A 13,645-nucleotide genomic window follows, 5' to 3' on the forward strand; every position below is an offset into this window, starting at 1 on the left:
ACTTATATTTCATCAAACAGCATAAAAAGGAATCGTCCCTGATTAAATATCAAGGCCCAGAAAAAAAAAAGTTTTTTCCTCTGAGACTTCTTTTTTTTTTTTGCATTAAAAGCGTGAACGTGCAGGTTTTTAACACCTGAAATGGCAGGATGGAACAGTTTATTTTCGCGTAAAAAGCCTAGGATCTCCTTTATTCCGAGGATTAGCAATTAATTGCCATTTTCAAGGATTGGCTATGCGGTTTATGAGTTTTTAACAGCGATCAAGATTTAAATTAAAGAGCAGGTAAGCCCTCACCACCTTAATGACTGCAACCTAGCCCGGTTTGTGTATCTGCACTCGGTCACTGCAAACAGAACACACACTGAAGTGCACAAGCTGCACAACGGCCCAGCAGTGCACAAATTATTCCACGTTTATCCTCTTTTTTGAATTCATTTCCAAGCTTACAAGTGTGAAAGTAAGTGTAAGTATTTTTTAATTATATAATAGGAGGGAATAAAAGCACACAAACACACAATGATTCTTTTGGAAAACTGATGTATTTGATTATTAGAGTAAAGAATTACAGTATCTTAGTTGTTAGTAGGTATTAAAGTGTAGAGAAACTGGACCCATAAAGATCTTCCAACTTTCCAAGAAAGTGCATGTAACAGTCCAAAGGTTGTCAAACCCAATATATATTTATATTTATAAAAACACTATCATTTTGTCCCCTGGCCGTAATGGACTTCTCTTGTGTGAGCTTTATGTACATTTTCTAAGGAGGGAGTTTGTATTTCCACATCTGAACATATTTACAGAAGCTTCAACACACAACTTTGCACTTGATGTCAGTGAGGATGCTGGGACATAGCAGCAACGTGGAAATCCAGCTGAGAAACTAAAGGAGAATCCTGCTCATTTGATTGGCTGTCTCAGTTCCCAAAACCAGTAAAAAAAAGGCCAGACCATATGTTCCCTTCTGTCTTGCTTTCCACAACACCAAATACGAGCAACAAAAAAGAGATTGAAGGAAAGAAAAATATGGAAGTAAACAAAAAGTAGAAAGTACAATACACAGAAACAACAAAACACGTTAACACTAAAGAAACCCCTTAAAATGTAGCAAACTTCAAAGTTTTGTCTTAAATAGAATAACGGTAAATAGCAATTGGAAAGAAAGGAACAACTACACATTTAGTCCCTTGCCTGAATTTAATTGTTTTGCTTGGATGAGGGGAGGGGGGCTTGAACACACAGATGTTAGATCATCTACAGAAGATCAGTGTACAATATTTACAGCAAGTCTGTTTGCTTATTACAGGGCTAATGCATCACATGAACATCGACAGTTCGGTTATAGCTACTACAGACGGAAAATAACTTAATGCCAAGGTAAGGTTATCTACCCAGATATTCTAAGTTTCAAAAGCACATTTTTTAAGCACCCATACATACCCATTCTGGCTTTAAAACAAACAAAAACCTAACTGTTAATGCTTCCACTTGGTTTCAAGCAAGGTTATAACCACTAATAAATAAGCTCCTTAAAACTATAACATGTACATTGTACAAAAAAAGCAACTTGTCTTCACACTCGTGTTCGTAAAGATTCAATGGCGAGCAGAGCAGTTCAGTTGATTTTGTCCCTGTCTTGTTCTCTTTCTTTTTCTTCTTCCGTGTGTGTCTACATGTGTGTACAATATGCCTTTAGGCATTTCATTTGTCTGTGCACAACTGTGGACATAAGCTTTAACTTGTGACGATTTCTTTATTGTCCTCCATGAAACGTGTGAACCGAAAGTGGGCCCCATTTTCCGTGTTGGCCATTTTTTCTAAACCAGCAAGAGCGGCATTGGGCTCCATGCTGTGCAGCTTGTCCAGGCTGCCGGTCAGGCCACCAATGGGAGAGCTACCCCCATTCCCCATGCCGCCTGACATGGGTGGGATGCCTCCATTCTGGATGACAGAGATTTCATTTGTCTTCATTGCTAGGCCGTTGGAGAAGGCTGCAGCGTACTGGTTCCAGAAACTAGCTGGGTCTCCGTTGCTTGCCCTCGATGCCATGTCCTTCTGGAAGATCTCAGGAAACTTGACTGGGTTGGCACCCAAGAAGGCCATTGGCCCATCCACAGAGAGCCTACGGCCCCGTCTGGCGGGAGCACTGTTCCACATGTGTGTGCCCATGTGAACCTTCACACAGAGAGAGAGAGGGGAGGAGAGAGAAGGGGGATAAAAGGGAGGGAGGAGAGAGAGACAAAGCAATGAGAGGGATGAAAATTAGCGATGTTTACAAACTTGGCCATAAGAGCTGCACATGAGATGATGCAATGGAAAAAATAATAATAATGCTTGACTCCAAATTAAAATAGCTTCACACCCTGGGTGCAGCAGACTATTTAGTTGCCTATGCTGTGAGAGGTACCAGCATGGTGTAAACATCTTATTTTGGCAAGGCTGACACATGCTGTTTTATCTAAACCATAATTTGTTAATCTCACAAGGGGGCACAGAGCTTTTGGTAAAATTGAACTGTCCAGTTAAATTGCAAGTGAAGTTTCACCTCTGTCTCTGATAAAAAAACTAACACCTTTTCCCGCTTAATAACCCTTATTAAGTCACATTCAAATAATTATGTTTAACGGTGTTTTAAGGATAACCTATCTCTAAAACCTTAGGACAGATTTCTTTGTCATCTTTAGTTGCACATTTTAAACTCGAACCACATTTATCTCTGAACAAGATCAGTTTCAACCAACAGCCAAATATTAATTTAAAATAACTGTTAAAAATTAACATGTATCCAAAACTCAACACTGTGTTTAAGGATTGACACACAAAAAACTTGACATACTTTCTGTACTTGAGTTATATCATTCTCTAAAGATTCAGTGAATCATTGAGCAGAATGGCTTTAACAATGACTTGAAAGCTGTTGCTGCTTTTTATTCAGAATCTTTTATAAAACTAGAATCTGACCTCATGGGAATGATTGTCTCTGAAGTTTAATCAGCTAAGAATGATGCAGTACACAGAAATAATGTTCAGAGTTTCGCACAATAATTAACTCTGTGATCAGCCTTTCCATTATGTTATTTACAAAGCTGTCCCTTTAATTAATGATAAAACATTACCAACACATGAGGGCCAGTGCATGTCATATAAAACTAGGTAGCAGCTCTGAGATCAAAATCTTAAAAACATTTTCATGCACAAACTTTTGGGAGACTAACACTTTTGTAACATTTACCTTGAGGTTTCCTTTGGTGGTGAAAGCCCGACCACAGATGCTGCAGGCAAATGGTTTCTCCCCTGTGTGGGTTCTTTCATGGATCTGTAGAGCACTGGAGGATGAGAAGCACTTCCCACAGGTGTTGCAGAAATGTTGCTTGGGTGTCCTGCGTGGTGGAGCAGAAGAGAGCACTGGCGAGGTGGAAGCAGATGATGTGACCAAGCCAGGAGGCATCTCTTTGATTTCTCTGTTTTCTTGGTGGAGGCTATGGAAGAAGCCGTTGACCTCTGGTTTGTTAAGAGAGCCTACAGAAAGGAGGGAAGGGGTTGGGCTGGATGACAAGCTGGTGTTTGAGGGCTCAAAGAGCTGCGAGGGCAGGTCTCTCATTTGATGGGTTAGCATGTGCTGTTTTAGGTTGCCCTTGGTGGAGAAACCCCTGTTACATGCCGTGCAAATAAATGGTCGTTCTTTGGTATGGCTTCGATAATGAATGTCCAAGGCACTCTGACAAGCAAAGGTCTTCCCACAGATGTCACAGGAGGTGTTCTTGGAGATGCTCCGCTCACGGAAGGAGAATATCATGCCCAAAGGGTCCTTTGAGGGATTGACAGATGTCAGGTCCAGTGCTCCAATGTTGGAGGGGTGATGATGCAAGAGGCTTGCACTAGTGTGCTCAAAAGATAAGGCCCTCTGGTGCCTTTCTTCAAGGTTTGGGGATTTGTGTGGTTGTGGCTGCATGCTTGTGGGGGATGGCGCCTGCATGGAGGAGGTAGATTCTGACACAGCTGGACTCCCGGCACTTCGGCTTTCAAGATCCCCTCCCAGAGACGAAGAGTCATTGGTGAGACAATCCCCTTCAACTAAACCATTTACCATAGCCTTCATTTGGCTGGCCTCTATTTCCATATGGTGGGCATTCTCTTGGCCATTTTTTTCTCGTCCCTCCAGGAAAATCATTTCATGCGGAGCAGGGGAGTTACATAGACTGTCATGGGATGCATCAGCTGACCTTGGGGTGTCTGGCACACTGCTATCTGGGCCTTCATCCATTCCTTCAATGTCATCAGAGAAGTTGTCCAGATCATCAAAGTTTCTCTCCTCGAATGAGCCTGTGTCAGAGGCCATGGACTCTGGGTAACTCTCTGGCAGAGGGGTGTTTGGGATATGCCCACCCATGTGCATGCGAATATGTTGTTGTAGCACCACAGCATTAGTGAACTTCTTCTGACAAATAGGGCAGGAGTGTTGGACTCTAAGAGGGGGCATGGCCCTATGGACGCTGTAGTGTGTCTTAAGATTTCCTTTGGTGGTAAATGCCCTGCCACAGATTTTACACTTAAATGGCCTCTCCCCAGTGTGAGTGCGATAGTGCATTTTCAGAGCACTTTGGCAGCTCAGAACCCGGTGGCAGATGACACATTCATTGGGGTCTGTCACCTTTCTGTCAATGTTCTCCACTAGCTGCTGAAGCTTGGAGGTCTCTGACCCCTGGAGAGGATCCAGGATGCCTCCGAAGGGGAACTTCGCCTTGAACTGATCAGACATAAGAGGCATGAGTGGATTGGTCATCATGGGTGGGCTGTTAGATGTTGTGTAATCGGCAGTGCTCTCTGAAGCAGAGCTCACACTTGTCATGAGGCCTGAAGAGTGGCTGCCTTCTTCAGTTTTCCCATTTGAGGTAGGCAGAGTTGCACTTTCACCCTCTTCAGATGCGCCATCATTACTTTTAGCTGAAGGGTCAGCAGCACCTGAGTCACTCTTTGCAGTAACAGAAGGGCTAGTTATGGCTATTGAATTATCTTCCTTTTTGATGAAATGTGGCAGGCTTGGCATGGTTGGTGGCAACAGCATACCAACTGAGGAAGTCAGAGTCGGCAAAACTGGTTTGCTGTCCAGCCAGCTGGTGACAGGCTTCTCTGGAGGCATAGACATGCCGTATGGAATGCCTGTGCTTGTTGGTATATTGTCCAAATGCTCAGGAACAGGGTAGGGATTCATCTGGATGTGTGGGTATTTGTCTTTGTGACGCTGGAAATGCACCTTCAAATTACCTCGGGTGGAAAAGCGGTTACCACAGATATTACACTTGTATGGTCTTTCTCCAGTGTGTGACCGCAGGTGAATTTGCAAAGCACTGTCACTCCCAAACACCTTGCCACAGAAACGGCACTTATGCTTGAAGAAAGCATCGTCAGAGCTGCTCTTGTGTTCAAATGAGGTGACATTTGGCTGCTTGCCTTTCGTCCTCTGGGCCAAAGCTGCTAAAGAGTTGAGGTCCTCGACAGTGGTGCCAACACTGGGCAGAGAGCTGGAGAACATGGGGTTACCAGGTGGGGGCTGAGGTAGAAGGGGATTTACTGCAGAGCTTAACAAGCTACGCATACCAAATGATGGCGTTGATGATTTAGATAGTGGTGGGTTGCTGAGCTGAGAGTGGAGGCTACTCATATGACTCGGCCTCTTGTCAGAGGACTGGGCATTGACTGTTGATGGCCCCAATGTGCTAATGCTCTGAGATGTCTCACTGCTGCTTGGATTGGACTGAGGTAGCTGTGCTGCTGCAGCCAGCTGCTTTAGGCTGCTAATACTGGCTGACTGACTGGCCAGGTTCTGGGCTAGGCCTGCGGCTGCAGCCAGCTGTTGGGAGAGATGGGAGCTGAGTGTGGTCAGTGGGTTGGCAGCAGGACCCATTGTGCCTGGAGCTGAAGATGGGGGTACCTGCATTTCTGGGGACTGAGAGGCCAGTAGCAGTATCTGATGGCGAATCTGCTCGATGAGCTGCAGCTGGTGGATCTGTTGCTGTTGCAGAGCGAGAAGCTGCTCCATCAGGGCTGGCACTGCCACCCTGGGGCCCCCATTTGAACGAGCCTCTTGAGAGAATTGGGCAACAGCCACTTTGGTGCTTTGCAGATTTTCAATTATGACATTGCTGTTAATCATGGAGAAGTTCCCCAGATCAGTCAGGTTGCTGAGCTGAGGTAGAGGGGCAGAGATAGCTGAGGTACCCACTGCAGGGCCAGGGGGGGCCCTGACACCATGACTGCTTCCTGTGTTAATGGGGCTCCCACTCTCTGTATGACTGCCTTCCTCTTCATGACCACTGCTCATTCCAGAAACGTCTACGTCCATGGATTCGTCTTTTTCAAGAGTGTTAGACTCCAAAAGGTCACTGCACTCAGTTTGATCAGTGTTATTAGCCGTGTCATTCATCTGGTCATCGGGATTATGGGGAGGAGACCCAGGTGAAAAGGTTCCAGTGGGGGAGACAGGATTCTCATTCACTATCAGAACTAACTGATTCTTAGTGCAATTCTTCTGGTGCTCCTCAAGATCTGATAGTTCAAAGAACTCGGCACAACATCTGCTACAGACATGGGCGTCTGACTCCTTGCAGGGGGGGTCTTCTGAGCAAAGTTCTGTGTCCCCTGAAAAAGAGGAAACAGAGGATTAGTGATTAGAAATGTTTTGCAGCTGAAGAAGCAGCTTTATCTCCTCAAATTCCATTGTTGTTAATCTTAAGTTAATCAGTTTTACACTTATCCCTTTGATGTGTTCACAAAAACAATGATTGAAAGGCAACAATAAGCCAGCAGAAATGAGAAAAGGCTTCATTCAATGCAGTGGCCACGGAAACACGATAAGAAGGGATACAAAATCAATGGGAACTACTCAAATATTGCTTAAAAGTGATCTTTGAAGATTTACATCTGGGTTTCATCAGCCCAACCAAAGGTAATCATTTTCTCCAGATAATCCATCAAAATATAGAAAAGAGTGAAGTGAGGACATTGGTTCTTAATGAAATTTCATAGAAAGACATTGATTTCCTATATCCCATGCCCTTCAAAGTCTACTTGTCCACTCGGCACAAATCAAGCATTTGATGGACTTATTAGACTTTCAATTTGCTGTCAACTTTGCTCATTTTCAGCCGACTATGGGCATCTTGGACAGGTTATCTATGTCACTAAACCAATTTGTATCCACTCATGCTGCAGTCACAGTGAAACGCGAACAACACAGCCCGTGCCATCTATGCATGTGTGGACACACTGAAAATAACACACTAACAAAGAAGAAAAAAAAATGAAAGAGTTTGCAAGTAAACAGAGACATATATGGAAGCAAATTATTTCTGTGGCTCACGTATCTACCATCTTATAAAAATGCATAAACTCTTTTTTAAGTTTTCAGAAATTGTTGAATACATTTGGACCTCACAGCATTGGAAAACTAAAAAAAAAAAAATTAACCTTTTATCTTAAAAATGTGTGTGGTAAAAAGTTATGAGAATAAGTTACATAAGGATGCATGCATCACAAACTTGCCAAAACTCAGGAACTGGACATACCAGCTGACTAAACTGGCAACAAGGAAAGTTTTCACTGGGATGGAATACAAAAGTAATGACCGCCTTTCAAATGAACACAAAAACGGGTTTTTTAAATTTTCCATTTTAATAACCAGACAAGTCGGGAAGTGAAAAGGCAAGAAGACACCCTGCCCCCAGAGTCACTGCTGTGCTCCAGACTTTCCTTATTCTTTTCCTCTTTGTCAAACTAAAATCTTGCTGTTTAACATACAAGTTGATTTACAAATTGCATTTCTCTATGAATCCCTTTCATTGTGACTCCGGCCCCTCAACACTTTCATCAGGGCCAAGAATTCATTTGCAAATGAAACCCAGAGAAGTGCAGCCCTGCCCCACAGAGAGACAGGATGCCTTCCCATTGTTCGCGCAGCATGGGAGCGGCGGGGATCGTCGGCACAGCCTGGCCCTGCTCATCTCAGTCGACTCAAAGCAGATCCTGTTTAATTCAGGGATTATCTCCCTCAGTGTTTCTCTGCTCACAGACATCAGATAACGCAAAGTTGCCATGACAGTAAACCCTGGCCCTCACACCACCAAACCATGCAAACAGGGAAGATTCAACTTTAATGATAACTTTTCATGTTAAATCCCCCCCCAGTCACCCCCAGCCCCCACCCGTCTACCTACACCCAAAGCACCAACTTTGAAAAAATGTGTTTGATTCATAGTGTGAGAAATGTGAGGAAACGCAAACACCTTTTCACTTTTCTTGAGGCTGACAGTGCACAAATATGTGTGAAGGAAAGCCAAACAAATGACACTCAGTGGCGTGAAAAAAAAAAAATCGGGTAAACTTCCGGAAGATGCAGTATTAATAAAAATACACTACCTGTGTGTGAGTGTGTGTTCATGCTCAAGTCTACACAGAGCATGAGGAAAAAATACACAGCACAGTGATATTTACTTTTTGAGAAATAATGATATATACTTCAAATTAAATTATTAATCTTTGATAAACTTGGAAGGGCTTAAGTATGTTTAATTCAACTCATTTCCAGGGATGACAATATTTTTTACTGCGTACATTTAAAAAGTCTTTCAGATTAAAAGCCCTAATAATAATATTTCAAAAATGCAAAATAGTTATAAATGATACAATAATAATTAAAATATGTAAAGACAGAAAAAGGTAAGAGATAATAGATGACACATAATTTGTGGATTACATCATTTGAGGAACAAGAACAAAATTTTTTTCGTCTAAACTGTGAGAGACAGAAGTGTACAGTCTCATCTTCACCAACTACGTCTTAAGTTAGAATTAAATTAGAATAAACTGCGAGTTGAAAATAATGTATTTTAAAATTATGATTCATCAATTTAAATGTTTACGCTGCCACAGATTTGCTCCTTCAACTGCTCAACATATGGACTTCCCAACAAAAAGTATCTTTAAAATCAGATTCAATCCAAACTAAATCAATGCATGATCACAAATCCACTGTCCACATAAGTCTAGTATAGCAAACAGCGCAGATGCTAGCATTAGGCTTAATTCCCAAAATAGCAAGGATTAACTTAGAATTAAAATTAAGATAAAGTCAAGCTGGTAGAAAGATGGAGTCTGTAAAACTTCCATAGAACCTCTATCAAAAGCACGATGTAAGCGGAGCACAGGGCTAAAAGGGCGTCAGGAGAGACAAAGAGCAGAAGACAGAGCCTCAAAGAGAGTGACCAAAGTGTGAATATGAGAGCCAAGAAAGTGAGGATTAGTGGGGAAAAAAAAGTTGACGGCGAGCTTTGAGAGATCCTACATTATTTTTTCGCGTGGGGCCTCTGTGAGCCTCTTGACACTTGTAACTTCAGGAGGGTTTCTGCTCTCATCGTCTCCAGCCACTGAACACTAGATGGGGTTCCACTAAAACTGCCGAGGTCCAGGACAAGACTTACGTCTGAGAAGCTCTGCCCCGGTGACATGCTTAAAGCTCAAGGGGAGGGAGGAAAAAAAAAAGGCAAAGCGAGTCCTTCAGGCTACACCTAGACTCCCCACCACATAAACACTGGCAAAATGACAAGCAACTGCACTCTCTGTTTGCAGGGAACAACAGTGCAAAGCGGGCTGCCCTGCCAATCTCCCCTCTAGGGGGCCACTCTGATAGGGCAAAGGGGGACGGCCACAACATTGATAAGGCCTCACACACACAAACACTAACACAAACTTAAATAAAAAGCCGGGGCCTGGCTGGGGAGCCTGCAGCTAAGATCAGCTGGGTCAATGGCGAGGTAGAGAGGAACACACTGGGCCCTGAACTCCCCTCACCTCCACACAGAGGGACACAGGCAAAGGTTAAAACAGCTCAACATCCCACCCTCTGTGGCTCTCACTCCGACCTCCCAGTAACCACGGCCCTCAGCATCTCTGACATTCAGCTACAAATACAATGACTTTCTGTTCTCACTTCCGGCTCCCACAGAAGACACACAGCACATTTGTTATGAGCTCTGTCAGCTAAATACCCGAAAGCTAAAGAAAACATGTCCATGCCCCTGTAATTACTAACTAGATATTTGCGAAAGTTAAACATTTGTCAGAGCATTGGACATCATCGAGAATTTTTGCATTCTGCAGTCCGCTTGAGAAAAAGAAGCCTTCATTAAACTTGATTAGATTTATAGGAAAATGTAGAAAAAACAGCAGATAGGAATGAACTGCATCCTGCATTCATAATCAAGTTCCTACAAATCACGTGAAATTTGCTGCAAATGCTTTTTTCTCTCAGCATGACTTTCTCCTGAGAGAAGCAAATGTTACTTTTAAATTACCTGCACATGCTTTTCAGGCAGTGCTAAATACAATGTGGCTTTGAGAGTTTTAAACTGCACATATTGGATTCACAGGCCTTATCCTAATACAGGCCTATCTGAAGATAAAACATTTTTTTCATGTTATCTCTATGTTTTCATAACGGCATGTCTTCTTGTGTGTACAAATTAAAATAGTACAAATACATATTTTGTAAAGCAAAACCTGGACACAGCTCATGACAGTGCAAAGACAAGCCTCCATTTCAGATTAAGAACATGTATCATGCTTGGTAAAAATAAATATTGTCCTGATAACCAGTCATTTGGTTGAAAAATCTGAAAGTCGGTCAACAAAAACAGACGTTACAGCGCAACTTCCTGTTTCGAAATTCAACGTTCTTTATTCTAATTTCACATAATGTGGTAATTTTGTTTGAAGGTGTTTGAGATTTATATTGACCTTTTAATACATTATAACAACTTATATTTGTTGTCCTCGCCTGACTAACTGTAGCTGATGCTGAAACCCTGAGCACCAGTTCAGAGTCCTGCAGTTTCCAGATCTGGATATTACATTGTATCTAATAATTTTCCAGCAGACATGACAGCCGAGTTTTAAAAGTACATCGCACTATGTGGAAAAAAAAAGATTTATCAGAGCTACATTTGAAAATAAAGGGCAAATGAGCTCTCTTAGGCGCGAGCTTCAAGAACTCAAACACAACGAGCTAATTAATCATTGTTGATTTTTAGACTGTAAATTATTTTGTAATAAAACATGTATCGATTGTGTAGAGAGTGTTCATATGTCACGGTTACTTTTAACATATTTATGAGCTCTGAACTAAAATTTTAAACTACATGTATTTACAGTACAGGAGATGATGTGTGTTCATTTGCGCTCCTCAGAGCAGTTTGTCCTCCTTTTATCCAACTTTTTACGATAAAGATTGCTGGTGCTCAAACAAGCATTGACATACTGTTATTACTATTTTTAAAAAAAATCAAAGATGGGAAACACTCTTCGATTTGAAAGTGCAGGGACTGCAACACAGGGACAGGGGGATTTACAGTGTCCGGGACAGGAAAAGTTTGATTCCCGGCCGAGGCACTACGGTGGTCTCCGCGTAAAGAGAGCGACGCTGAGCGCAGAGAGCCCTCGGAGGGGACCGAAGACTGAGCCGGTGACTTGTATTAAGTTTAAACGCCGTTGTGAAAACACGAGTTTAAGCTGAATTGAAGAGTAAAAAGTTTCGAAACTTATAACACTCACACAAACACATGTTATAAAAAGGGAGAATTGCGCACTGCAATTTTGTTGTAATCGTCAACTTTGTCATCTTAAATAAGAAGTTTTGAATTATGTTGAGAATGTGTTCTAGAAGGACGTAGAAAGCAGCGCGTAATTCCTCTCCAAACTGGAGTAAAGTGTATTTAAAATAATCCTGAGATACACTTTTCCTGAAAAGTATCAGAGAGCGAGATGCTGAAATTGATCATGAAACAAACTGAAGTATAAGGGTCCATTCAAAGTGTAAACTTTAACCGTCACATGTGCTCGCAGACACGATAAAACAGCGTAAAAAGTGACACATTGACACAGCCAGGACAAAAAGCAGAGATATGTTACTCGGACTCACCATTGTGCTCCGATAAGGGCAGATGAGGGTCGGATTGGAAGTGTTGCGGCTTCGCTTGTTTCCTCCGCGACATGCTGGCTGGCACATCAGCAGGCGAAGAATAAAAAAATGACTACAAAACCTTCTCAAAAATTACGTAAATAGAGCCCATCCACCGCGCATGTGCCGCGTTATGATTATCAATAATGCTCTGCGATTAATCATACGGGGGAGGGGGGGCTTCTTTGAAAGGCGATTGGCACCTCGCCAGCCCCCCTCCTATTCAAATGAAGTCTCTTTAATCAATTAGCTCCTGATTTGCTGGGGACTCTTGTCTCTCTCTCAGCTCCCACCCAATGAGTTGATCCGTACCGGGAAGAAAGGCTGGGTTTTCCAAACTCCCTTTAGATACGGTTTAACCCCTTCTGTTAGCCAAGTCACCGCTTATCTTGACTACTACAGGGGAATGTCAGCGTCTCGAGTCAGTGCCTGCGACAGTATCTTTAATCTTTCACATCGATCAAGCAGCGATCACAGTTTCTCTTTGCTTTTCCTTCCTCTCAAAGATGTGATCAGAGTGGACGTTTACTTCTGAAAGCTCCCGCAAGCTCCAGCCAACTTTCTTCTTTTCACCAAAACTCGGTAGTCCGTCTCCTCCGCTCTTGCATAAAGATCGCTGTAGTTCAGCTCTCGTGCTGCACACCGACACCTACTCTCTGAAGAGTTTCTTCAATCGAGGCTCCCGGTGCGCTAAAACGCAGCGTCGCGCGAGCATGTTCCGTGCGTAAATGGCACCGGTACGCGTTCCCAGAAGTCCACAGCGTATTCCGACGTCCCAATCAGTTTCATTTGATTGTTATTAGTCGAAAGGGGGGTCACTTACTAACACGTTTTCATCACACACTGCATTCCGCGAATAAACAAACTTTGAGGGCCCGTGCAGCGCTGGGTCAAAATGTAGAGCCCGGCCCATCGACGATCTGATTGGTCACTGGGCTATTCAGTCATCCTGCCATTCACCTCCACCCCCTCGCTCCCTCCCCCTCCACATCTCCTCTCTCTCTCCCTCCCTCCCTCCCTCTCTCTCTCTCTGATTGCTCACAGCAAATCCAAACGCTTTTGTGCGCACCGGGACGATCAGAGGTAAAGACAGCGGAGACAAGTCTGCTCATCTGAACAGGAATAAATAAAGCTTCTTATTTCTTCTCTCAACATTTTTTTGAAAATCAAAGTCATACACTTATATCACGCGGACTATAATCTACATTTTACTCCATCGCTTTGACTTTTAAAACAAAAAACATGTTTCGTTCTTACATCGTTGCCAAACAGTTTGTTTTTTTATTTGAAACTACGTTCATGGAAGCGTGACGTTCCTACTAAAAAGAGATGTTTTGAAGGCCTGTTTGTGAACTTTAAAAGTAAAAAAAAAAATGCAATTAAAAAAGCACCATAAAATAGCAATATTTATTATGATGCTCATAACTAGGAAGACAAGAGCAAATGCTTAACCAACCAAGTACAGTTGAAATAACAATAATAATAATAATAACAATAATAATAATAATAATAATAATAACAATAATGATAATAATAATATTATCATTATTATCATTTTTATCATTATTATTATTGCCCTGAATAATGCACCAACAGGAGTGCGCCATCAGTGGGGATGTTTTAAGAGGGCAAGAG

At 42.6% G+C, this 13,645-nt stretch overlaps 1 protein-coding gene across 1 annotated transcript; it reads right to left on the reverse strand.

Moving 5' to 3' along the window:
• Window positions 1-523: 523 nt before the first annotated feature.
• sall1a (spalt-like transcription factor 1a) lies at window positions 524-12,871 on the reverse strand. Its single transcript, XM_034681035.1, has 3 exons — window positions 11,972-12,871; window positions 3,233-6,639; window positions 524-2,175 (listed from the first exon to the last, which is right to left on the reverse strand). Exons 1-3 carry the CDS (start codon window positions 12,042-12,044, stop codon window positions 1,735-1,737), a joined length of 3,921 nt encoding a protein of 1,306 aa, XP_034536926.1. The 5' UTR covers window positions 12,045-12,871; the 3' UTR covers window positions 524-1,734.
• Window positions 12,872-13,645: the final 774 nt, after the last annotated feature.

Source organism: Notolabrus celidotus, chromosome 3 (assembly GCF_009762535.1).
Source record: "Notolabrus celidotus isolate fNotCel1 chromosome 3, fNotCel1.pri, whole genome shotgun sequence".
Taxonomy (NCBI): Eukaryota; Metazoa; Chordata; class Actinopteri; order Labriformes; family Labridae; genus Notolabrus; species Notolabrus celidotus.